The sequence below is a fragment of the Scardinius erythrophthalmus genome, assembly GCF_964197995.2.
Source record: "Scardinius erythrophthalmus genome assembly, chromosome: 9".
NCBI lineage: Eukaryota > Metazoa > Chordata > Actinopteri > Cypriniformes > Leuciscidae > Scardinius > Scardinius erythrophthalmus.
The window spans coordinates 30,226,650-30,253,798 of NC_138229.1; the positions used below are offsets into that span (position 1 = coordinate 30,226,650).

The 27,149-nt window shown below is 37.2% G+C and overlaps 1 protein-coding gene across 5 annotated transcripts; it reads right to left on the reverse strand.

Annotated features, from left to right (window-relative positions):
* On the reverse strand, positions 1-26,707 carry tbl1xr1b (TBL1X/Y related 1b). 5 transcript variants are annotated; one of them, XR_014030706.1, is made up of 17 exons: positions 26,104-26,369; positions 23,837-23,901; positions 18,886-18,986; positions 17,490-17,635; positions 17,196-17,409; positions 15,799-15,928; positions 13,689-13,830; positions 13,500-13,563; positions 13,322-13,419; positions 13,170-13,230; positions 12,019-12,140; positions 10,496-10,570; positions 10,253-10,380; positions 9,935-10,100; positions 6,666-6,767; positions 1,866-2,074; positions 1-365 (listed from the first exon to the last, which is right to left on the reverse strand). XR_014030706.1 is itself a non-coding variant. In XM_081373505.1 (17 exons), exons 4-17 carry the CDS (start codon positions 18,941-18,943, stop codon positions 2,048-2,050), a joined length of 1,533 nt encoding a protein of 510 aa, XP_081229631.1. In that variant the 5' UTR covers positions 18,944-18,986; positions 23,837-23,901; positions 26,104-26,264; positions 26,541-26,707; the 3' UTR covers positions 3-2,047. The 5 variants fall into 5 exon arrangements, 3 of the variants coding, with proteins under 3 accessions (XP_081229631.1, XP_081229630.1, XP_081229632.1); XR_014030707.1 differs by having other exon boundaries at positions 3-351; positions 26,104-26,386; XM_081373505.1 differs by adding an exon at positions 26,541-26,707 and having other exon boundaries at positions 3-2,074; positions 26,104-26,264.
* Positions 26,708-27,149: the final 442 nt, after the last annotated feature.

The following is a 27,149-nucleotide window of genomic DNA, read 5'->3' on the forward strand; positions in this document are numbered from 1 at the left end:
CTACTATCAAAATATATTTTATTCTGGACTTTTCATTTGATCAGACTCAAATCACAATAGTCAAATCAACATCGCAGTAAGTGATTTCTGCTGGAGAGTGAGCAAAATAGAAGAAAAAAAAAAAAAGGAGAGAGAGAAAGAGGGAAAAAGTCGATTAAAGATGATCTAAAGTGAGACAAAAATCACTGAACAAGTATTTGCATGGTCAAAGACGTTCTGATATGCCCGTGTACGTGCTTTTGCTGAGCGCTAAAAACAACATTAGAATTACAAAAGACTTTAAAGTACAAAATTTTGTTGTGGGACACAGCAAGCCGAGTGCTAGGTGTTCAGGACCAAGAGAAGCAAACGCTTGCGCACACACACTGTAAAAGGTAAATCTCTTTAAAATTAAAACATTATAAAATCCCATTCCACTGTCATAGACAATATAATAAATAGCACATTTTCGTACAATCTACTTGTTGATTATATTAGAGCAAGCTTCAAAATACTCATCTCTTAAAAAAAAAAGAAGAAAAAAAAAAAAAGAAATCAGGATATTCTTAGGAGGGGGATACAGATTATAGTTGATCCATGGGGAAAGAAAGGCATTTGTTAGCATTTTGGACTATTATATATGTATATAAAAACAAAAACAAACTATTTCATTAGTTTAAACCAGCCGCCTCATCCTCTAATAATTATCTGGTTCATTCAAGTAAATGTTTAATGTCACTCAAGTAATTTCAGTCCAAAAAGATAAAAGATGTTTTAAGTGCTCATAGGATTTCATGGGAGTAGGTCTAAAGTGCTGAGAGGTGACATGAGTATGCTGGGTAAAAGCTGCTTCTCTGGACTATTGACCGTCTAACGGTATTTTATAAAGACACGTGACAGCGTCAAGCAAACTCTAAACCAATGTGCCGTTACCCAGACGAAACCGCGCTGCGAGAAATCCAAAAGTCAACAGAGTTTACATTAAAATCAATTCTTTGTAACCGGAGCATCCACATGGACGCTTCCATTCACAAACAAACGAAAAGTTAGCAAAACGGCACCACCTCAACCTGACTTTGGACTACTGAATTTGAAGCTGACTGGCTGAAAGTGAATAAAAACCAAACCGCACCGACCCATAATTCTGTCTCTCGCGTGAAGCCATAAACTAAGGCCGTTACAGTCACGCACATACCAAGCTCAAACCTCTACAGAAAAGCAGGAAATGACAGCAATACTAAAAGAAAGAACATCGAATCGGAGGAACATTTTTAAGTGAGCCGAGGAAGGTGAAAGCTGGAATCAACGAAAGGAACGAATAACCTGATAGCTATAGTTTTCTATAACAGAACAGTGAGAGCGAGTGTGCCGTTGTGTTTTTAGGGTTGGCCTATCAGACGTTTTAACCGTACAGGCGTTTACCCATGTCTGCGCTGCAAGTTCAGTTTTGTCTTATCACAAAGTTGCATAGGTTGTACAAAATAACACAGGGCATTCGCATTAGAAAATATAGTTGAGTAATTTAATAGGCTTTCTGTACTCGTAGAACTCTTAAAAAAAAAAAAAAAAAAAGAAGAAAGAATCAAATTATCTCTCAAAGTTTGGCAAAAAAAAAAAAAATTCCTTGAGCAAATTTTTTTGGAGAACAGTTTCCAAAAGTCACAGAGCCACTAAACATACAGTGCCAATACTCTGAATTGTCAATATCATACAGCCAAGAGTCGGCCATATTCTGCTCTTTAGCTCATGCAGTTTGGCCTAAACCACCGTTGGAGTGCTGACGTGTGCAATATGCGCACGACAGCGGCGTGGATCTCCGCCCTCTAGGTTTGGAATGATGAACACAGGAACTAATGAGGTGTGTGTGTGTGTGTGTGTGTGCGCACATGCGGTGTCGAGCGAGTCTGTATATAACAGTCCTTGTCTGAAGCGTCACGGGTCCGTGTTGTGATGGAGCTGGTCTGGCACCTCACGCGTGGACTACAGCAGTGGATGATGGGACAGGGACAGTCGGTAAATTTGGCTATGCACACATTCAAAGTCGGTCCATGGCTTCCCATAGGCAGTGTCATTTCCTCAGGTCTAATACACAAACCTGAGATGGGGGAAGAACACGTATTATGAACAACGGGCAGTGAAGGTAATCCTTAAGGTAAATGTTACACCTCCTAAAAATTAGAGCTGCACAATTTGAAGATTTATGATATATATATTTTTTTTAATACAGGTTCGTTGTGCTTGTTTTTTAGGGCTGCAAAATTTAGACCAAAATTGTGTGATTATGGCTATAAAACAAAATAATAATAATAAAAAATGACTTAAATAAAAATCGCTAAATAAAATACAAAATATTACTACTGTAATATTTCACTGCAACATAAAAAAGGGTATTTAAAGGGGACATGACATGAGAAATCAAATTTGCATACATGAGGTCTTTGTACCATTAAAACATCCTGCAAGTTTCAGAGCTTACAACATTAACTCATTATAAACAAAGCATTTATTCAGTCAAGCTCTCAAACCAGATATGATATTGCAGAATCTACCCAAGAGGTAATACAGTTTTGCATTTTTAAAATAGTTTTTATTTTAATATCGTTTTCAAATTTCCTATACATTTCAGTTTAGTTTTAGTTTGTTTCATTTTGTGAACCCCTTTTTTATTTAGCTTTTATACATTTTAGTTTTAGTTTAAGTAATTATAGTTTAGCAGAGTTAACGGAACACTTCCATTTAAAGACCTTTCAATTCAGTGAGAAACTCTTGTGCAAACCTCTTAATAATACAAATAAAATGATTGATTGAGATTGAAAAAAGAACCAAACAAATGCAGCTTAAAAGCATTCAAGTAAAAATGACTCAAACTCATTCATATTAAAGATGAAATCTTGTTAAATGTGGTGTATAAGAAAAAGAAATGCATATGATTATTGATTATGATTATTCTTTTATGGTTATTTCTATGATTGATCCTTTCAAACGTATTATTCTTGTATTGATCTATTTATGCTTTTTGTCTATTGTATCCTTTAATATTATATACTCATATTCACGTGTTCAATTCAGACCAGACTTTTAGTTATTTTTAGACTGTTCTACTCTGACAAATGCATGTCTATTTGTGGACTAGATGTGCTTTTTTTTTTTTCTCACTTTCCGTTTTCTGCTCAGCGTGGTATCCTGTCTAACATGTGTGGTAGCAATGTTGTTTGTTATTAAGTTTCACATGAGATGGTTATCTTACTTGGATTTATTAATTAAGGTGGGTAAAGTCACACATAAGGGCTGTTTCACACAAATCGTTTTTGATTTGAAAAACGTGAGACGCAGGCAGGGGAATGGCTGAAAAGTGCAAGGTATCGAGACGCATCTTTTAAATGCTGAACTTATTTTAACTTGAATGCTGCGTTTTTAGAAAGTAGCGTCATGCGCGAGACGCTACAAAAGACGCGAGCGCAACGGTTATAGGCTACATGTCCGTCTAGCGCGTTTAACTGTAATAAAATCAAATAAAGTAGCGCAATGGAATGGAAAAACGTGATTTTCCGGTAGGCTGCAGGATGAGAGCTTATTAATTATCAAAAATAAATAATCGTTTATTTTTATTTTATAATCGTAATTATTTTATTTCAGTTCGTTTTTCAGTAACTGTTGTTAGCTTAGTTTTTCATTTATGTAGAAAATTTGACATCTCCATTTATTTCAGTTTACGAAAATGGTTTTTGACCAATAGTTTTAGTTTCAGTTTATGTTTATGAAAATAACCTTGCGTCACACAAGCAAATAAATTTGCATATGACTGTCTCTCTAGAGCAAGACATTGAGAAATGTGACCCGTGCTGGCAAACGTAGTCGGAACGCGCACAGGCTCATTACGAGCAACAGGCAAAAGGAGAACATTTTTAATTTCTGTAGAATATAAGGTTTTCACAAAAATGAGTTCAGTAAGCCTTCGTCTAGCGACCCCAATGCTCCAAATCAGGGGCGCAACAACCCAGTGTCAGAGGGCCAATGAAATGTGATTTTCAAACTCATGCTGATGTAAACAAAACTTGCTCGCGCTGACTGACAGATCCGAAGCGACGCCTCAGACAGTGCGCGATCCCGATATACACATTTACACAGAATAACAGTAGCCTATTTCAAAATACCTGTGTTGGCGAGTATTTTACGCAAACATTATCTGTTATGTCTTTAGTGAATGTTTAGCTGTTAGAGAAAAACTTCTGATGTGTAGAGATCCGTGCGTGCGGTACAGTAGGTCTGAATATATAGGCTCTCTGTTTCATCAATGTTAATCAAACAATCGTGGTATCATGGAAAAAACAGTTGAATATATATTTTTCCTATAGATATTTGGTTTTGACTTGGTGTGTGCCAAATTTTGTGTTATTACCGGGGATTTCAAGGTGTGATTGCTAGGTGATTTTGTTCTGGAACCTTCAGAACTCGATTTTCTCAAAATTGACTATCGACTTCGAATGGGTGTAGCTCAGTCTTTTTTTAGTCTGATTCCAATCATACATCATTTTGAAGGTTTTTTTAAATGAAAAACCTCATTGCGACTCATTTTGCCAGCACGGGTCACACATAGTTTTACATCATCACAACATAGGCCATTCAGTCGCTTAACAGCTAACATTTGCACACCCTGATTGTGATCATCGACTTGTGATGTGGCCTATGGTGTGGTGAAATGTTAGATGTTTGATTAGATGTTTGTTTGGAGCATTCGGTTTTGTAAATGAGGCACAGTGTAAAGGAGCGTTCACAAAGAAACTTTTATTGAAAGATGAAGCAGCCAACTGTATTGTATCTGACAGCAGCTGCATCACAAACTGTAAATGTTTTCAAAAGACTCACATGCAAATAGTGAGTGGGCGTTGAAACTGTTCCCCATGCAGTTTCTGTTTCCTGTCATAAAATGTTTTGGAAAGGAAATGTTTTTTTGGCCATTTACTGCCATCTTAAACAGGGTTCCTTCCTACAAGGCTCGCTTACTACAATAGTCGTGTTGGCGGTGTTACTGTGTTCAGAAGCAACACCGGTTACATCACTTGCCCACCGCGCCATTTTTTAGACCATATTTAACATAAATGCATACTGCATTATTTTTGGTAAATAAGTAGTCATATGTAAATATTTTTTTTTGATATTTTCTGTTTTTCACTGGTCTTCTCAAAGTGATGCAAACGCTTACATGATGAGAAGAAACCTAAAACACTTAAAGGGTTAGTTCACCCAAAAATGAAAATTATGTCATTAATGACTCACCCTCATGTCGTTCCGGAACACAGTTTAAGATATTTTAGATTTAGTCCGAGAGCTTTCTGTCCCTCCATTGAAAGTCAATGGACGGCATACTGTTCACGTCCAGAAAGGCAGTACAGACATCAAAGACATTGATAAACTTAAGATTGAGCCACTGATGTCACATGGACTACTTCGATGATGTCTGTACTGCCTTTCTGGACATGGACAGTATGCCGTCCATTGACTTTCAATGGAGGGACTGAAAGCTCTCGGACTGGGTGAACTAACCCTTTAACCTGCATATATTTACCCTCTGACACATGACTGATACTTTAACTGTGGTCTGATGTTGTATCATATTGCAAATTCTAAATTCGTAATATTATATTTAATTTTTTTTTTTTTTAAACTGAATGGGGCAATAGTCTGGAAAGACATTTTTTTTTTAAAGTATAATTTTTTTTTAAAACTGTGTTGGAGGAACCCTGCTTGAAGGTTGAAAATAATAGTTTTTCTGCGTATGGAGCTGCATATTATAGGCCAAAACCGACAATTTTGAATGCATTTGTCCGAAAACCGAAACAGACTTTTTTTAAATTTTATAATTATTAAATTTCTTATTTTTAAAAGTGCATTGCGCAACATTTCATGTTAAAAATACCCGTTTTTCTAACCCATACATGCTTAAACAATTGCCTGATGGGCTGAATGAGCCCTTCTCTGATCACTGCGATTGCCTCTATAATCCTGTACAGTAAAATAAATAAGAGGGATTCGGGACGGAATTTGAGACTGGGCGTGACGTCATGAGCGTTCAGTTGCAGTTTCGCTTGTCGCCAGAGGGGGCATTGTTCTGCAAAAACTCAGAGACTTGCGCAATGCACCTTTAAGAAATTTGTTTTTTGTATAATTGTATTAGTAGAATTTTTAGTTAAATTCAATTATTTTATTAATCTAATTAAAAAAAAATACAAGCCAATACAATAAAATAGACACACTTTTACTTAAAATAACAAAAATTGTACAGAAAATAGGCCTATATTCAAATATTAAATATCAATAGGCCTATATTATTCTTCATTCGGTTCTATGCAACAAGCAGATTTTTTTTTTTTGACCAATTATCAAAATAAAGTCTAGTCCTACAAAGCTATTATTATCAAAGCATGTGAGCAGATTTTTTTTACACATTACAACTAAAATTACAATACTGAAATGTATTGGCTGTCTCAATTTTCAAATCAAAAACCCAACCTCTTATTTTGACAAAATGGTAAGGCGTTCTTAAAGTTTATCTTTTGTTGATAAGCACTTCTCATTGCAGGAAGATGGTTTGTGTGGAGCTGCATTTACCGTGAAACAATCCGCTCAGAAAACACTCAAATTTACGCTGTATCTTCATATCTTTGCTTTGCACCACAGAAACTCACCGATCCGTCTGATGCACTTGCGCCCACTTTGTCACCAGTGGAGTTCCAGCATACTTCAAAAATGCCACCCGTCCCTCTGTAACTGTTGACTAAAGCACCACTCTGTAGGGGAGAAATCGAGACTCACGTTAAGAACACCAGCCATGCAATGCAGCATAGATCAATATATCAGCAACGGAAGATTCATGTAAATCTGAAACTAAGTATTTTTCAAGTTTGAACATACTTGATTGACTAGTCTTATACATAAGAAATTAGTTTGTAGACTAATTTAAATAGGGTGTAAACCGCTAAGCTGAAGCTGCTATTTGGAACATTTTAAGAATAGAATTATATATAAAAAAAAAAAATTGTAAAAAGATTTTCTTAGGGACATAAGGTAATGGCTAACTGTTAAATGTTATCTTTAACAAATCTCTAAATGAATATCCACTTTCATTCTGTACATTATAATGTTTCGTTAAAATAATTGAGCCTCAAGGAGGCATTAAAGGTGAAGTAAGTGATTTCTGGTAAACACTACTGATATTTGAAATCCTCAAAACAAACACCCTACCTAAAACAAACGCGCGGCCCTACCCAAAAGGAACACACCCCTAATCTTGGTTCCTCCAACCCCACATTCACGAACACACTATGCAACACAGACAACGACTATGGCGAAATCAAGGATGTATGATGTCATCAATAAGTGAAAGAAATTTGTGTTACTATGATAATTCTGGTTGAATGTCTAATAATCATTCAGCTCCTCCTTCGATGGCAAAGTAATCCCTTACATCCCAAATAACAAACACCATTTTCATGAACAGCTCCCCACATGACACAATAGTTCAAGTAACTAATATATTACAAATGTGACAAGATTAAGGGGTTATAGCGATCACTAAAAGGGGAACCCAAGGGAAAATCATATATTAAGAGTATGTTATCTCACTTTTCAGACACACTTTGGAATCAGTTGCTTGAAACGGGCAGTGGAGGAGGTGGTTTAGACGTTCCAGGCTTATAATAATAATGCAAATAAACAAACGAAGATGGCACGCAAAAGACAGCATATCTTAGTTCTGTGGAACACAACAATGTAATTCGTGAATTGAGAAGAAATAAAGCCACCTCAGCATCCATTTTCAGGCCTTCCGCGAAGGTGTGCGTGGCAAAAATGACGGAAATGCGGTGTGGGCGGTCGTGCGCAAAACACCATTTTGCTTGGCGGTGTGCATGGCTTTTTTTTTTTTGTAACAGCGCGCGTGGCTCCGCATCCGAAGATGCACGACTTCGAGCCGAATCTGGCCGAGCATGTACATCTCACCGCGCTGGCACCCAGTTTCTGCGTCTTAAATTAGTTGCTTACATTTACAAAATGAGCCTATAGCAGAAATAAGCCATTTTAATACAAATAAAGGTCCATGTTTTATAAAATGTCCACGAAACTTAATGAAATGTTTAGTGAAATTAGAAAATATTTAAGAGATCATTAATTTAGTTATATAGTCTACATACATGTTTTTATATCCAAATATTTTGTTCTAATGTCACAAGAAATAATCTCAGGGTTTACTGGATTTTAGATGATTCTTTTTGTAGTGTGGTATTGGTGGTGATGTACTTAAATAAACATTGTCACGTGTGGACATTTCTTGTGTTTTCTCTGCCATCTCTCTCTTTCTATAATCGTCCTGCTAATGTCTGTCTAGTTCACTGAGCTCTCTCTCCTCCACAAGTTTATGTGCCCGATAACCGATATATAGAAACAATATTTATTTAGCGTTTTATTTCTTCTGTTTTTGACAATTATAACAGCACTGAACAAACTGTTATTTAACACTTAAAGGGGTCATGACATGAGAAACCAAATTTGCCTTGATCTTTTGGTATATAAGAGGTCTTTGTACCATTAAAACTTCCTGCAAGTTTCATAGCTTAAGACGTCCTCCCCATTATAAACGAAGCATTTATTTAATCAAGCTCTGATTACAGCTCGTTGGGGATCCATGGTAAGAAGTGACGTCACGGTACGAAGTGACGTACCAGTCGTTTGCATATGACCGCCTCCAGCGCAAGACAACTACGCCTCATTTCGCATCATCGCATCGTCACCCCACAGGTGTTCAGTTGACGTGCAGCGAGTGTCTGTTTATAGAAGACTGCGATGACACAGATGTGCTGTTCCTGGCTGTGGACAAACTAAACGTTTGAAGACGCTCCCGAACGATCCAGACGTCAGGGAAAAATGGATGCAGTTTATTTTTTGCGGACGTCCCAGTCACAGCTGTGTTAATTTAAGCGTGTGTTCTCTACATTTCAAGGATGACTGTTTTGAGAACAAATTGCAGTATGATGCTGGCTTTGCCAGAAAACCTTTGCTTAAAGATCAGGCCGTGCCGACTATTCAGGGTCCCAACGACGCCGCAAACTGTAAGTAATGTATTCCATCTTAAAACTACTTTTAGCCAATGACGTTAGCCAATCATAACAGTGGGCGTTAACACAGAACTCTTAAAGGGGAAACACCCCCAAAACAGACTGTTTGAATCAGAGGATGAGAAACAGGGTGGGAAAAGGTCCTAAATCACTACAATTTTAACGTTTTTGGTTCAAAAAACTATAATAATACTATAATTGCACTGAAGGAAACATAATAAAACAAAAAACATGTCATGACCCCTTTAAAATACTGTAATTTTTGCAATTTCACTCCCTCCTTACATGCAAAACACAGACTGTACATATATATATATATATATATACACACACACATATATATATATATATATATATACATATACATGTATATGTATATTATATATATATATATATATATATATATATATATATATATATATATATATATATATATATATATATATATATATATATATTACACACAGAATATATATAGTTTTAAAAGGTTTACGTGTTGGTTTATGTGTTGTAAAGAGAATGGAATATTCGCTGGACTCCGCAAACATTGTCCGAAGAATAATCAAAGGAGCGAATTGATCATCGCAATTACCGAGTCCATCACAATTGGCATGTTATCAAAATTATTAATAATGTTTTTGTCGGTCTAGCTTATGGAATTGCCTCCTGCAGACAGAGCCCTGTTTTTAATCTATGCTTTTACACTGAACTTCTCTCACAGAGATAACTAATTTCTACAGAGCTGAAATTATCTAGATGTTTATTAGCTAAATAAATGTTTTTTATTACTAGATACTAAACGATCTTTAGCAACGAGTAACCGTTCGATAAACAGCCTATAGTACCTGCGTGTTCCAGATATGGACACACTTGTCGAAGGAGCCGCTGGCCAGGTGCCGCCCATCTGGGCTGAATGCCACACTGTAGACGGGCTCCTGGTGTTTGGTCAGTGTGTGGATGCAGGCGCCGCGCTCTGCGTCCCACAGACGCACCGTTGAATCAAACGACGCGCTGTGGGCAGAAAAGAAGAAGAAGAGAAAAAACAACTGCTTAATGCGTATAAATACATACACACATGTAAAAACATCTTAAAATGCAAACAGATTTTAAATTTAATCCAAATGATGTTTAAAAAAGGACTGATGGTGGCTGGTTTTATTCACCTGGCCAGCATGAGGTTGGCATTGGGGTTGTTGGTTTCAGGGCCAGTCGGGCTCCATTTGATGGTGTAGATCTCCTTACTGTGGGCTTGCAGGTCATGAACACAAGTGTCCTGTTTCATGCTCCAGAGCTAATGTTCAATACACAACATTATTATAATACACACTCCCAGTTGACAAAGCAATACACAATAGAAACAGCCAAATCATTAAAATAGAGATCATGGCAGGTTGTTTGTAGCTCACTTTTAACGTCATGTCATCAGAGCAGGAGGCCAAGAGATTCCCTGTTGGATCCCATTTGATTGCATTGACTTCATTCTGAGGATGAGGAGTTCAAATAATCAGTGATGTATTCAGTTAAGCATGCTTATTACACGGCTCTGTGGAATACTTGATTCTGATTGGTCAATTGCGCCATCCAGCGGTATGTTACTCCCCGATAACAACCGCTGAAAACAGGTAACACAGGCTCATCCGGGTTGCAGCGATATACACTTACTAGGAACGTTTTTACTTCATGGAAGTTTTGCATTTGATGATCTAATAAAATATTAAAACTCAGTCAAATCAATATTTTGTGTACAGTTATTTATTATGCCATCCAGTATCGTGGACTCGCTCTCTCTTGTTTCATACAAGTTTTGCGACGATTGTTTTTTGTACACTGTTGGATTAGAAGATAACAAACAGGTCTGATTTTAAAACGATTTCAAATCAATATTTCTTATCTCCATAATTATTTGTGTAAGAATTGGTATGTAGTAAGTGTAATAAGTGGTATGACTGTCCCATATCCCTTAAATGTCCGTCTAGTTTGAACTTGCTGCGCTAGCAACTGCTCTCTCCGCGGAAGCTTTGCGTTTAAAGACCTAATCAAATATTTAGACTCCGATCTTTATTTAGTGTTTATTTATTTACTTATGTGGCAAGTAGCTCCGCGGAGATACACAGGCAGTGCATAAACTTGAAATGCGTAGCTTGCAGTGTAAGTCGCTTTGGATAAAAGTGTCTGCCAGATGCAAAAATCTAAATGCATTTCAAAACTTTTATTAAAAAAAACCTATGGGATTTTAGGTTTACTTCATATTTCATACACAGGAGAAACTGTTGCAAATGTGTATCAAATGCTTAATAGTTCCCAAAAAATATGAAGCAGCACAACTGTTTTCAACATTGTTAATAATCATAAATGTTTCTTGAGCATCAAATGTATTTGAGGTACATTTATTTTAATCATCATTGTAATGTATTTCATGATGCATTATTTCAACCATACTAAAACTGTTCTTCAAATAATTCTAACTTCCAAATAAAATCAAACATCATGTATATTTAAAGGGAACAGATATGCATTTTTATATATGCAGTCTGCTTTGTTTTTGCCGCCATCATTTTATTCATTCAAAATGTCATTGATATATTTACATACATTATATTAAAATAAACCTAACGTTAATAATAAATGTATACATTTTAATATTTATTTACATATATTTATCTGCTTTTTATCCTTTATTAGGATTGAAACTCTTTTCCTAAATTAAACCATTTGGTGTCCAGAACAAAGGAAAATCTACATCTAAATATGATATGAAATGTTCAATAATTAGATTTCAAATCATTTTGTTTTCCTGACATGTTTTACAGGGTTAAGATGTAACTTTTAGTATTTCAGGACACCAAACATTCAATGCAATAAGTGGAATAAGCAGATATTGATATACACTATATTGGAAATAGTAGAATATGTGATGTAAGTGGCTTACTGTGTGACCCTGGAATGTTTTGACCGGTCTGTCCTGGCCCAGCTTACACACGTGAATGCACATGTCCGTGCTGCAGGAGGCAAACGTGTTGTTGCTCTGCCAGTCCACGTCCAGAGCCGGAGCTGCAGGTGACAAATGCAAATCACTTCACACACTTAATGATTCTTTTGAAATGAGCTTACGTGCAACTGACACATTTGGATGACACGACCATCCCGGGTGGGGCTTTAAGGGTGTGTGTTCACTGTTCACACTTGGCATGTTTGTTTCGATTAAAACGAACTCTGGTGTGATTGCTCTGTTAGTGCGGTTCATTTGAATAAATGTGAACGCTGCCGTCTGAACCCTGGTGCACACCAAACATCGAGACCGCTGACAAATGAACTCTGGTGCGATTCAAATGAAATACGAACACAACACGGACCAAAGACATATAAACGAACCAAAAACAGGAAGATGAGACCCTAAAAATACAGAATGCTCAAGCAAACCTGTTTTTTTCTTGTCATATTCGTGATGTTTCCCATCAGAGTTCACTACAGGCATCAAAACCGCATCTCCTCACAGCAGGAGGAGTTTGTGTGTGTGACGGAGGGCTTCCTGCAGCTGTTTTGACTCTTTACTCATTTTATAAGCTCTTCACAAGCTCTCAGCTGGTCAAAATACCATCATATGTGGGCTATGCAAATACAATGAGTGCATTTATCCCAAAACACAGCATTGTTTTGGATGTTCGGTAAGTTCCGTCGCGAAATAGGCAATACGTCATAAAAGCTGACCAATCAGGTTGTGAATGTATCCCTATGCCTTTAGGTTCGGTGTTAAAAATGCCAATCTGAATGCTAAGCGGACCAGGACTACTTTTTTTTTTTTGGTCCGGACCAAATGAACCAAGCGAACCGAACTACAAGTGTGAACACAGCCTAAGAAAACCCTAGTTGCTCTTCGCACCAAAACTCTCTCTCTCTGAAGGTCCTTCAGGTCACATTTCAACTGATATGACTGCAAAATCCTGTCATGTGTAGTTTTATTAACATGCATTGATTGGTGTAATTAAAGTGTTTTCCCCTGTTCTCAACTGGATAAGCAAAAACGTCAAGGTTCGTCGAGGGAAAATGAATGTTCTGCTTGTGGTCCTTTTTGTTACTCACCAGAATGGAATGGAAATTGCTGTTTGGCCTCTCCTGTGTGTGCGTCCCAAATAATGGTGGTCTGAAAGGTGCACATTCCCATTAGCATCTCAACTTCATCACATCAGCTTATCAAGACAGAATATGACGACAAGCATACGATTATACTGTACCTTATCAACACCAGCGCTGAGAATGAAATTTCCTTTCTTGTTCCACTTTAAAGCAAATATGGGACCTTTGTGCTGCCCCAGTGTACTGGCAAGATTACCTACCAGTTACGGGACACTGATTAGATGAACAGGATTTTGAAGTTTAATTGATGTTAGCGATAGAGTTAATGAAGCTCACCATCTTTAGTCCATATCCTTGCAAAGCCATCATAGGATCCTGTCGCTAGGAGTGTACCTTCACTCTGCCCAACATCAGAGAGAGAGAGAGAGAAATATGAATTTGAATAATTTGTTTTGTCTGTGTAGTGTGTGTGGAGAGAGGCTCATGCAAGCAGGGTTACAATGATTCATAAGTCCCAGCACTCACATTCCAGTCCAGTGAGGTGACGTCTTTGTTACTGGGTACATCCTGGCCCCCCTCCCGAATGCAGTGGCGCAGCACCAGCTGAGTGGATCCTCCCGCGCTGCTCTCACTCAGGTTCCAGATCCGTGCAGTCGAGTCTCCCGAGCTGATGGCAACAACCAAACGCAGGGAGAATCAACCCATTTGAAAAGTATAATGCAGAGACAGGCAAAGCAATAATTGTTTCAAAATCCACAGGTTTAACCCTTGAATGCATACCGGGACGTCATTCACTACCCTCCCCCTCATTCATTTTTTTTAAGTTAGACATGAACCACCTTAGTATTTCTCAAATATATTCAGGTATGTAATAGTTTAAGTATATTTTTTTCTGAGCATCAATTGAGTCTCTGATGACTCAGTAAGTGCAATTCACCTTTATTCCTCAAGATGGCAATGTCTGACAAAGATGGTGTAATTGATCAATAATGATTTTGAAGACTGAAAATTACAGTTTTGAGAATATGGTTGAGATGGCGAACATGATGCTGAATGTACTGGGGAAATGAGCTCAGACCAAGTTCCACAACATAATGAAATATCCTTTATTTCATTATTTTGTAATTGCTAAAAAAGCATCAAGAGAGATTTGTAATTAAGAGAGCCACCTGAGTTAGATATAGTAGTAACACTTTAACTGGTGTTAATTAATGAACATTATTGTAATGTATTAACTAACATGAACTAAAAATGAGCAATACATTTGTTACATTATAAATCTTTGTTAATGTTAGTTAATAAAAATCCAGCTGTTCATTGTTTAGTTCAAAGTGCACTAGGGCTGTCAAAATTGTTCAAAAATGACGTTCGAATATTCCCTCTAAAACACATACGAATATTCGAACTATTCGAACATCTGGTTGCGCATTTTGTCAATGACGCGCATTACGTCAATAACAGGACAAATTAATACAAAGAGACATAACTACTTGTATAGGTAGTTAATTTAAGTTTAAACATATTTGACAATGTATTACCAACACAAAATCAAGTAAATAAACTAATGGCCAAGACCGCAGACCTCACTCTCGCTCACTCGCAGGCACTCTCTCCCTCCCTCGCGCTCGCGCTCTCTGCGCATAACGGTTTAAAAATGAACAACAACAATAAGCACATGTTGAGTGCTGATCAAGAGTTTTGTGCAAGCAATTTAAGGTTGCGACTCTTGTCCCAAATATAGCAGGCTTCATTCAGTGATTGAAACAAATTTATTAACATTAATTGAAGTTTTACAGTATAGAACCGACATTGAACGCTCCGAGCGAGCTGTGCTGTGGTAAACGTGGAACTTTTCTGTTTAACGTTAAATAAAATGAGGCACACAATTTTCGAGATGTGACCTCATGTTGCTAGTGGTCGAATGGTATGCTATCTGTATCTTACATAGATAGCTTGCATACTACTTTATCTCGCGGGAGTCGTGGCTCCACAATTTTACGTTCTACCGACCAAAATCCAAATTACTTCCAGACATGGCTTAAAATCACTTTCTCCGCTGCGGTCGAGTTGAACTTGGGCTCTGCACTTTCTGCCATCTTCCATGCAAGTCAACTTTCAGCAGTGACGCTGTGCTAGACAGGGCGACCCTGACGAGACAGCGCGCGCGCCCACTCGCAAAGCAGACAGCCGCGCCTCTGCTTCCGCGGGCGTGTTTTTCCATATTCGAAATTCACATTCGAATATTAATTTTCACTTTCGAATTTCTGTTTTTTAAAACTATTCGAATATATATTCGAATTTAGAATATTCGTTGACAGCCCTAAAGTGCACTGACTAATCTTAACAAATACAACCTTTGATTTTAATAATGTATCAGTAAATGTTAAAAATTAATATTTACTAAGATGAATAAATGCTGTAGAAGTATTGTTCATTCTTAGTTCATGTTAACTAAGGTAGTTAAATAATGTTAACTGATGAACATTGTTGTAAAGTGTTACCGATATAGTTATAGAGATATATATATTAGATATAGATCCAGGTTGCTAAAGACCGGATAATGGAATAATAATTGGTGAAACATGTATGCATTAAAGGGTTAAGCAGTAAACTCTGGCTTTAGCTAGAGACTGACCCAGATGCCAGGAGGTCGCTGACGGGGTTCCACGCACAGATGAAGACCTCAGACTCGTGGCCCCGCAGCACCATGGCTTTACTGGCCGGGATCTCCACCGCCCTGTCCACCTCCATGTCTGAGTGGTGGTCTGGCAAAGGAAGAGGCAGAGACACTTTCAGCGCTGTGTGACATTCATCCTAAACCCAACCGATGCGCATCATTCATTTATGTAAACGAGCAGCCATGGTGCAGCCACACAGGGTCGCACAGGGTTGGAACAACATTGTCTGTGTTATAGTCTTCTTAAAACCTTGTGTTGCCAAATGTATTCAGGGTTAGATTGTAACAGCCAGTATGCAGCAAACAACCAATCATGCAATAAATGGCGCTTGCCTCGTTAAATATTCATAGATCTGCTTTGTATAGTCTCAGACTCTTTCACCCCCAGTATTTCATTTCAGCGTTCAAGGGAAAAATCTGTGTGTGAGTGAAGAGACTGTTTTATTCAGGTCAGTGTAGCTACCGTTAACTAAAACTACCAATGTATAGTTCTCTTTAATTAAAAAAACTGAAATGAAGTCAAATATAAATGTTAAATTAAAAACCTATTCTTATTTACAAATGTTTTCTTGGCAACTAACTGAAATAAAATAAATAGAAGATCTTAAAACAAAGACAAAAGCACATAACAAAATAGCCAATACTTAAATTATAACTGAAAATATAAAAATAAAAGCTAAATCAAAATATGAAAAAAAAAAAAAAAGAGACCATAAAAGACTAAATAATACTAAAATAACACTGGTTGAGGTCAGAAAGTGATAAACTAATGGTGCAGTCAGGAATATAAACATGACAAGATGTTCATTTAATTAGGTCACGTGCTGCGTTCCTCCAATCAATGATACTGACACAGCAAATATGCAAAGTACATTAACCTAGGCTTTACAAACGTGCAGTGTGAAACCTCAAAACGTGAAAATCCAGGATTAATTCCCAACCCTAAAATTGATTCCTAAAGATTGAACGGTGTAATTTATGGTAACACTTTATTTCGATAGTCCACTTTAGACACTCTACAAACTATAATTAACTTTGCAACTACATGTCAACTAACTCTCATTAGAGTATTAGTAGACAGGTTAGGGTTAGAATAAGTTGACATGCATTTGTAAAGTTACTTATAGTCAGTATAATATCTGTTGGGGAATCATGACAATAAAGTGTTAGCAGATATTAAGCAGGTAGGTGACATGTAGTTACAAAAGTTACTTACCAGAATGTTTATAGAAATAAAGTGTTACCCAATTTATTTTTTGTGACCTCAAAGTCACAGATCGAGCTGTTTTACGGTCTTAATGGTATTTCTTTATGACAGTTCTGTTTTGACAGTACTAAGTAGGCTGTGAGCTTACTAGACAGCGCGTGAGACCCGTTCTCCTCTCCATTAGCCGTGTTCTCTCCGTTCTTGGCAGCGGAGGCCGTCGTGGCGCTGGAGGCGGTGGCGGCAGCTTGCTGTTGAGCCAGCTTATCCTTATAAACCTGCTGCCTCGTCTGCACCACGTCTGGCATCACCGCATCAATCAACGACAGCGACTCGATCGGCCGCCCATCAAACAGTGTGCCGTCCTGAGAGCAAAATCAAGTCAGATCGAGCATCTTCTCGCACGTATGACGGGGAAGCTGAGAAATGTGATGCCGGTGCTGACCTCATTGATGCTGACTTCAGCCTCCACGTACTGCAGGCCTTTCTGGATGATGGAGATGAGGGCAGCAGGGGGCACCAGAGCTCCGTTGATGTTGGACTGGCTGATGTGGCTCTCTATGCCAAAGGTGAACGCTGAGTGGGAGAAGCCTGCGGGGGAAAAGAAAACCATTCTTGTCACCATTTAGGAACAAGTATTTCTGGATAGTGAGGTCAAAAGTATAGGTACTTTGCTACCAAGTCAACAAAGAAATCGTAAAAATGTCACATAATCGCGAAGTCTTCTTCTGCATTACCGACCCGATATGGTTGACTAACAGCCGTCTGATTTCAAACTGGGGTTATTACATTGAATCATTTAGCAGACGGTTTTATCCAAAGCGACTTACAATTGAAAAATACAACAAGCGATTCATCTAAAGAAGCAAACACGAGAAGTGCTTTTAAAGGGATAGTTCACCCAAAAATGAAAATTCTGTCATCATTTACTCGCCCTCATGTCGTTCCAAACCCGTAAGACTATCGTTCATCATCAGAACACAAATAAAGATCTTTTTGATGAAATCAGAGTTTTCTGTCCCTCCATTGAGAGCTACGCAACTGAAACTTTGACACTTGAAAGAGTTCATAAAGAGTAGGGCTGGGCGATAAAACGGTATCTGTATTTATTGACCGACATTGTCGGTAACTATATCACATTTTTGCGATATAGCGCTCGATATTTCCATTAAAATGCATGCGCATCGTCCGTAGATCTTAAACAGCCTATCAGGTGTTTTGATAAATCAGCATGCTACCATTGACAAGCAAACAACCAATACGATCTAAACAGCCAGGTTGCGTTGCTCTAGTGTTCAAGTGTGTCACCGCATTGACAGCCTAATATCTCTTACAGTTTTAGAGGTTTGTATTGTCCAAGGGGTGTAACGATACACGCCCACAGATCAGCAACATTCACCGTGGATTTAATGTAGCAACACTAACTGTAACCATGAAAGTTTGGCAGGAAAAGTAAAATGCTTTCAAGTACATCACACATCTTTTTCCAGCACTTTAAAACTCAAATATTATCATATTTCAATGTTATTTTTAATGTGATGACCAAAACATTATTTGTTAATTTGTTCAAAACACACTTGATAAATGAAATAAATGAACAAGGAAATGTATCTAGCATTTTCAAGTGATCCTGAAGACCTTAATTGGTTGCTTCAGGTGTGTTTGATTAGGGTTGGAGATGAACTGTGCAGGACAGTCGATCAGCAGGAGCAGGATTGGGCACCCCTGGGTTAAACCATTAATTAGTTCTTTGGAAATAAACATGGCAGAAAAAAAAAAAAAAAAAAAAAAAATGAAACAGGATATTACACAGAGCTGTTAACTGAAGTGAACATACACACCTGACTCTTGCAGGTATCTGTACACTAGGAAATTGACCTCATCACTGCTAACGCTCATTTTGGATCCTGGGTGAACCAAGAGGTCAGGGCGAGAGTGGAGCCTGGAATAACAAAGACATGTTTTCTGTTACTGTTCTTCAGAAACAGCATATAGAGCATCAGAACAACTCTGGACGCAGTTTTTTTTAAAAAAAGAAATTACTTTTATTCAGAAGGAATTAATTAAATTGATCAAAAGTGACAAAAACCACTACAAAAAAAATTGTTAAGTAAATGCTGTTCATCAGAGAATCCTGAAGTAAAAATGTATCATGGTTTCACAACAATATTAGGCAGCACAACTGTCTTCAACATTAATAAGAAGAAACAATTTAAAAAAACAATTTTTACGATCATTTCTTAACAAAAAAAGTCATGCACATTACTTAAATTAAACTTTAACTAAGTAAGGTTGAATACATTTTCACATTTTTGTTCTTTTTATTATCTATAATTTTGTGAATCTAATTTGACCTGCCACTTTTTAAACGTTTTGATAAGGTAAAAAGCTGTATATATGTATGTATGTGTATATATATATATAACAATTGTTTTGTGTAAAATGTAGGCCGCGATTCTCCTACGATTCTGAAGGGGGAAAAACTAGAGGTTCTGACAAAATGTTCATTAAAAATATATTACTTTGAACTAAATTTAAAAAAAAAAAATTTGAATTTCTCATTTATAAAGACTTGTTTCTTTATTTGGATGAATCCACGTTTGTGAATAAATCTTTTAAATGAATGATTCAATGACAAACACTTTTGTAAACACTAACTTGTCGCCACCTCCTGTCGTAACGATAAGCCATACAATACAAGTGTCAAAATCTTTATAACCAAACTATAAAAATTGTATCCCCTGTTATTTCAATGTTTGTATTGTAACACATAAATAATGATAACGAGTGGTTGAAAGGACTGTTTTTCATACTGTACATTTACATGGCAGCTGCTCTCTCCGGATCAGCGCCAGTGGCAACGCAGATTTGAATGTTGCAGTGAGACGATCGTAATTTCAAAGGATAACCAAAGTCCGTAAGTTCTTTGGTTTAAACAGTTTCACATCGCAAGCGTCAGTGGAACACGAGCAACACATAATATATTTTATTTACATAATATATATATATTTTGGAAGCCCATGTTTGCATAAATTATGTGTGAATATCATCGTCGGTTATTTTGCAGCATCTCGCGCATGACACACACAAACTACACGACGCTCATAGTAAAAGCGGTTCAACTTTTAAAAAAAAAACGCGTCCCCTGTTTTTAACTGCCAAAACGCATTGTGTGTGAATGGCCCTTAATACTCTGTTTTGCCGCAGTTATGGTTTGACAGGTCTTGCAAATTACCTGGCTCTGATACATTATCTTTCCAGTTTAAATTAAATGTAACATTTTATTTAATATTCAACAATATTGATCTGCCTGCATTGACACCATATGAGAACTGAACTGAGCTGGACGATAACATCACTCACTGTCTTCTCCAGAGATGTTTATATATATATATATATATATATATATATATATATATATATATATATATATATATATATATATATATATATATATATATATATATATATATATATATATATGAAACATCACTGAACTTACTTAAGCTGGACTGTGACGCTATTTTCTGGAAACAAACTTTGTTGCATTATTTTCCTGTTATCTCTGTATTCTGTATTGTAAAATGCGCTAAAAAAATAAATGTGACTTGACTGTATATATTATATATAAATATTCCCAAAACACAGATCTTGGGGTTTTTTTTGGTCCTTATCAGTATATATGGGATGATTTTAGGACACCAATGAATCATGATGATAGACAGAGGCCACTGGGCAAATTCGGCCAGGATGCCGGGGTTACACCCCTACTCTTTTTCTGAAGGACATCCTGGGATTTTTAATGACCACATTGAGTCAGGACCTCGATTTAACATCTCATCCGAAGGACTGTGCTTTTTTAAGGTATAGTGTCGCCATCACTTTACTGGGGCGTCAGGACCCACACAGACCACAGGATGAGCACAGACCTGCTCTTGGTCTCCTTAAAGGAGAACTCCGGTCAATTTTAACATTGAGCTCATTTTTTTGTACATTTGGAGTGCTGTCAATACAGAGAACAACGACAAAAATCGGTGTTGCCTACACCGAGTTATTCTATTTTTAAAATTTGCACCCTGTTGACTTCAATGGGGCAAGTACTAAACCTGCTTTTAGCCTCTTAACATCCTTGATGGGTCATTATAAGTGCACAGGTCATGTGAGTGATTCCTTCTGGGTGAACACGAGTGAATCTGACTGCAGTAGATGTTAAAGAAATGTATAAAAATGATGTTATTTAAGCCAGCGCAAATACCTGTGTTTACATCCTGTTTTCAGTCGAAGTCCAAAGTAGTCGATTGCCGAGTTCACGCGCATAGGTTTAGTTACCTATGATCACGCGCGTGAACTCGGCAATCGATTACTTTGGACTTCGACTGAAAACAGGATGTAAACACAGGTATTTGCGCTGGCTTAAATAACATCATTTTTATACATATCTTTCACATCTACTGCAGTCAGATTCACTCGTGATCACTCTGAAGGAATCACTCACATGACCTGTGCACTTGTAATGACACATCAAGGATGTTAAGAGGCTAAAAGCAGGTTTAGTACTTGCCCCATTGAAGTCAACAGGGTGCAAATTTTAAAAATAGAATAACTCGGTGTAGGCAACACCAATTTTTGTCGTTGTTCTCTGTATTGACAGCACTCCAAATGTACAAAAAAATGAGCTCAATGTTAAAATTGACCGGAGTTCTCCTTTAAACAATATCTTTTAAAGCAAAGAGAGAACTCAACCTAAACTTCTTGACTGAACTTTCTCACAGAAGCCCCTTTGAGCCCTGGGGGAATTTTCCATCCGTTTGCTCACCGCTGGAAAGAACTGTTAAGACGCGACTCTGTAGGGACTGATGTCGTGATGGGAAACAAGAGTTAAAGAGTTAAGTGTTAAACAAGAGGAAATGATGCATGTGTACTCATTCATTCAGCTACTTATTTCGGTCTTTAAGCCTCCTTCACAGTCTTATAAGCCTTCACGTATAACAGCAACCCATCATATGATAAGAATCCCTGTTGTTCACGACGAGTCAACAGGTTGCCAATTCACAATCAAATAAAACAGGCTTATACAACTAGGGGTGTGCCGGTTTCAGAATTGGTGATGACGGTTATGACGTGAGTCAAATGTGACGGTTCATAACATAACCGTCGGCCGGGGGGGTCGTTGCGAAGGTCGTCTGTTATAGGACAACTTAGTTTGAATAAACGAGCAGACACTAATTAGCTACTTGGTCGCCTATTAAACAAATAAAATTAATATCTCAACATCCGCACCAATGTTTTTTTTTTTTTTTTCAAAGCCGCACCCGCCCGCCATCCGCTGATTGTTTTGCGGTCTATGGACGATGCAATCCTCTGTTGATGCGAGCCGCAAGAAAGCCCTTGTCTGTTCTAGAAAGGATGCAGCAAAGATATTTAATGCTAATGTATGAGGCATAGGCCTACGCTGAGTTTCATTCATTTACGATGAGATGCGCTAGTTCACAATGAAATGCAATGCAAGTGAACGCGGCGCGCCCGCGCCTGCATGTCGCGGTTATTATATTGTCTACTATGTTTTCTTTTTATTTATTAAATAGGCTACATGAAATTGGTTGATGAAACATTTATTAAAATTAAGATACAATTTGTACAAAACGAAATTAGTTTTAAAGAAAGGCTTTCTACAAAGCAAAACTTAATGAAGTGGTAAAAATCATGTCTGATGATTTACAAAACTTCATTAAGTGGTAAAAACCATGTCTCCCGAAATATTGCGCATCTTATGATCCAATCTTTTATTACAATTGTTTTTTGAGCTAAAATGTAATACACATCATATATACACACACTGTAGGCTATATGTTTCGTTTATCAAACATGTTTGGGGCCAGTCAAGGGCTAAACTGCACGATCACGGTAATGATACATTTGTTATTATTGCAAATGTTTATTGCTAATGTTTATTATTGCAAATGTTTTTCCTTTGTTTAATAAATCTCATAATGATGGCACATCATATCATAGTCGTAGCTTTTATTTCTATCTCAAATGATTGGCGGTAGGGGGTGTTTTTAATTAATTCTCTATGATAAAAAAATCTTTGTAAAAAATATTTTAATAACACGGTTTTGGCGGTTATAGAGTTCTAATGACGGTGTTCAACTATAACCGTCGGTCTCACGGTTATATACTAACCGTCACACCCCTATATACAACTTAATGAAAAGGCTCTTAAACAGTGTGAGATCAGACTGGCTAAATGTCTTCACTCTTAAGTCTTTACAATAAATTATCGTATCCTATACTCATAATAAATCACACAATCCAGTACATTTGTTTTCTGAAGAAAAAACCAAAACAATGTGATGATCTGATCGTTCCGGACTTCTAAAGATCATTCATCTCAACAGCAACAGCGGTTAGAGCCGGGTCACACAGAACACGTTTTCCCATTCCGCTGTGCTACTTTTCCATTGTTTTTCAATGCAAACATGTTCCAGACCGTTGCGCTGGCGTCTCACGTCTTTTGCAGTATCTCGCGCATATGACACGCCGTTCTAAAAACGAGGTGCTCAAGTTAAAATAAATTAAACTTAAAAAAATATATAAAACATTCTCTAGACTTTGCTTTTTTTTTTTTCTCCACTTCACTCACCTGCAAAAATGTGTTGTGTGTGTGAAGGGCTTTTGCAAGCTACTATTTAAATGCAGTGTAGGATATTTCAGACTTCATGCTGCTTTACATTTTTGGAGGGTAAAATTTAAGACACTGATGAATTAGAAGGATGTGTGGCACTGACTCACCATGATACCAAGTGATATTTAGATGTTCATACTCTTGCCATCCATGGGAGCACAGGCAAATCTGCCTGTCAATAAAACATTGCATTAGTTATAATCAGATTTACAGTCAGCCTTTCCCCCCTTCTATAATTAGTCAATAGTTTAACAGAATACAAGTGTAAAAGAAATGCTTGTTGACAAAGCAAAAATTTAGACTTGACTAAGACCAAATTTGGAAAACGAAATTGGCCCAGAAATTTGGCAACTTTCCAGGTTTGGTAAAAACTTTAACATTCCCGGAAATAACCTAATGCACCACAACTATCCTATTCAAGTTTCAAGCACAAGCAGAAAGGTAGAAATGCAACATCTACACATGATGATAATGACGTGCATTTTATTCTAAACTCTAATCTTATTTTATTATTTATTTGCTTTATTTTCTCTCAGCTTTTCCTCGCAGCCCCATGGGGGTCCCAGACCCGTTTGAAGACAATGCCCCAGTTTTTTTCTCTGTAACCATTTACAAAGTCGGCAAGTGTATGATGCCCAGTGTTGCCAGACGTACAATAATTTTGACCTCTGTACGATCTATAATGAAAAAAATCCCATTACGTACGATAATTTCAGAATTTTGTGACACTTCAAATGATGGTCGTTGTAATCATAGGGCTTCTATCACACTCATTGATCTAGCTGTGGATCCCATGTCTACCATCATGATTGTGAGGAGAACATGGTGTTACGCACGCCCTCCATCTTTATCTTTGTCTTCTAATCCAGTCATCTTGGAGAATGACTCTCTCTCTCACAAGTTAATGTTTAACAATAAAGTATTTTTCAGGTCGTGTCAAAAAGTCGTTGGTCTATAAATAGCTGTATTCTGTACGTTTGACTTGTGTACGATAATTTTCTTCCAAATACGATAATTTTGAGCTTCTGGTACGATACTTGGACATTTCCAATCTGGCAACACCTATGATGCCTAGCGTTTTAAAATCCGTTCGGATTTAAAGCAGTCGTGCAGTGTATGAAGAAAGACCCAGACAAGTTCATCTGTTACAAAGCATCTCTTACTGAGGACACAAAATGCCCCCTTTTAACTATCAGCTATCATGAATTTATGCAATCAACTAAAAGTCATTGTACAGTCTATAATAAATAGATAAATATAATACATCACTTCTGTAACAGAGCAAATATATCTGCTAAATGCATCTTCATGGTTAAACTAGGCTATGTGTGTAATTTTGTAATTGACTTAGGCTCATTCTGTTCAACAGATCTATTCAATTTGTCTCTACACAAAAAAATAAACCTTTTTTTCAAGATTTAAGCAATTCAACTAACAGTAAACTTCCATTCAATTGAATTTAATAACCCTTACATATTATTCATATTATGAATTAATTTTAATTGAGCAAAAAAATACAGTATAATAGAAGTTTGTAAAAATCTTAATGGAACAAGAGAATGGACCATATGTGATTCGTATTAATTTCTAAAATTAAAAAAATTAACGAAAATGTTTAAATTTAAGTTTCAAAATGATAAAAACTCTTGTAATTATATTTTTTATTATAAAATTATAATCATGTAAAATTATTAATTCATAATATGAAAGTACTACTTAATTCAACTTGATGGAATTTGACTAATAACTGAAATGCGTAAATCTTGAAAAAAAAAGAAAAAAAGGTTTTGTGTGTCTGTGTGTGTGCATTCACGTCTTTACCAGTAAAATGCACAATTACCTTTCCAGAGTACTTATAACAAGCCATTTAATTAAACTAATTAAATACCTAATGTAATTACCATATTTACATCGCAAAAAAATGATCTGATCTGAACATCTGTCACGCTAACTCTCCACCGGAAGCGCAATTACAAGTGATTCGATTTTGAGCTTACGGCTAAATGCGCATCGTGAGCAAACGTCACCGGAAACAACAAGACTTCCCGAACAAGTGCAAAAATGAGCGATTCTAGTTCCAGCACGTGGCCGCTTCCATAGCAACGCAGCTAACTAGTCGGTTAAATACAAGCTAGTTGTTGTCAACGTCCATCTCGCGTGCACACTGCACACACAGCGCGAGGATCCTGAGCGCGCCCATCCCCCACCGCGCGCGGCCACACGCCATGCACTTTCACTCTGCAAAATGAACACTTTTAACGAGTTATAAGCGCACTCCAGCTATCTAAAACGCGAACGGAGACTATAACCGTCAGTTCGTGCATAACTGGGTGCTGAGGTGTGTAATAATGGGCGAATAAGAGGCTCGTCTTACTCGTGCCGATGCTTCCACTCTCACCAACCGCTAGCTTCTGAAGCTAAAGTGCTGAGCAAACGTGCCACAGCGCCGACGCAAATCCGGGAGAAGGGTATTCCTCGACCTTTCCACTCCACAATCTTACTTCTGTCCTGGAATAATATCTATTTTCCTGTGGTCTGTATTAAATATAAAGGAATAGAAGAAACATTTAGCAGCTTATGGCCAGCCAAGCGCTTCAGAGGAAGCCGACGGCCTCAGACTAGCAGTTGGGCGGAGACTTTCCACGCGAAAATGAGGTAGCGGTCTCGTGGGGCCTCCTTCCAATTAAAAAAAAACTGAAGAATAATAATAATAATAATAAAAAAACTCACTCTAATATCAAAATTAAATAACGTTAATAAACTAGTTTTAAATGTGAGATTATGATTGTGAAAGCGGAGTGTTTTGCTTACATCAGTTTAGTTGTTTGGCGGTATTAAATAATAATTGGACTCGACATGTGAGATTAGAATTATGCATTGTATTTCGAAAGCAGCTATTTCCAAAAAATGTATTACAAAACAATCGGACTCGTGATAAACAGCACTGTTGACGTCCCGCCCATCCCCCACCGAGCGCCGGGACAGACCTGTATTTTGCCTGGCTGGGCACTGCCTGCGATTTCGCCACACCCACAATCTCCTCCGCTCAATAACAGACTGACATCATTGGTCTGCGTATTACACTGCTATTTTCAGTCTACCTTAAGTATTGGAAAAGCATCGCAGTTGTCTTGTGACTTATAGTCAGCCTGTGCCTATTAGAACTGTTACCCATAAATTGCAGCAAAATTAATTTTTCAGCTGCTGACTCTCAGAAACCAACTACTGCCTTGATCATTATAATCAAAGACTATCATTGTACATGTATTAGTTTTTTTTTTCATAGTGTATTCATAAAGGTTTGTTTTATATTAGCCTTTTAATACAATTTTATTGAATATGTCTTTGTCTTGTTATTACTTGTTTTGTTAATAACGCTTTGGTAATAATGTATTTGTATGTAAACATAATCCTGCCGAT

Excerpts from the sequence above, each read along its gene's own strand:
- tbl1xr1b (XM_081373505.1), bottom strand. The coding sequence starts at position 18,943 with ATGAGCGTTAGCAGTGATGAGGTCAATTTCCTAGTGTACAGATACCTG. Across the intron at positions 13,564-13,688 it reads TCACCTCACTGGACTGGAAT|AGTGAAGGTACACTCCTAGC; the intron begins GTGAGTGCTGGG and ends GATGTTGGGCAG. Across the intron at positions 10,381-10,495 it reads CTGATGACATGACGTTAAAA|CTCTGGAGCATGAAACAGGA; the intron begins GTGAGCTACAAA and ends ATTGAACATTAG.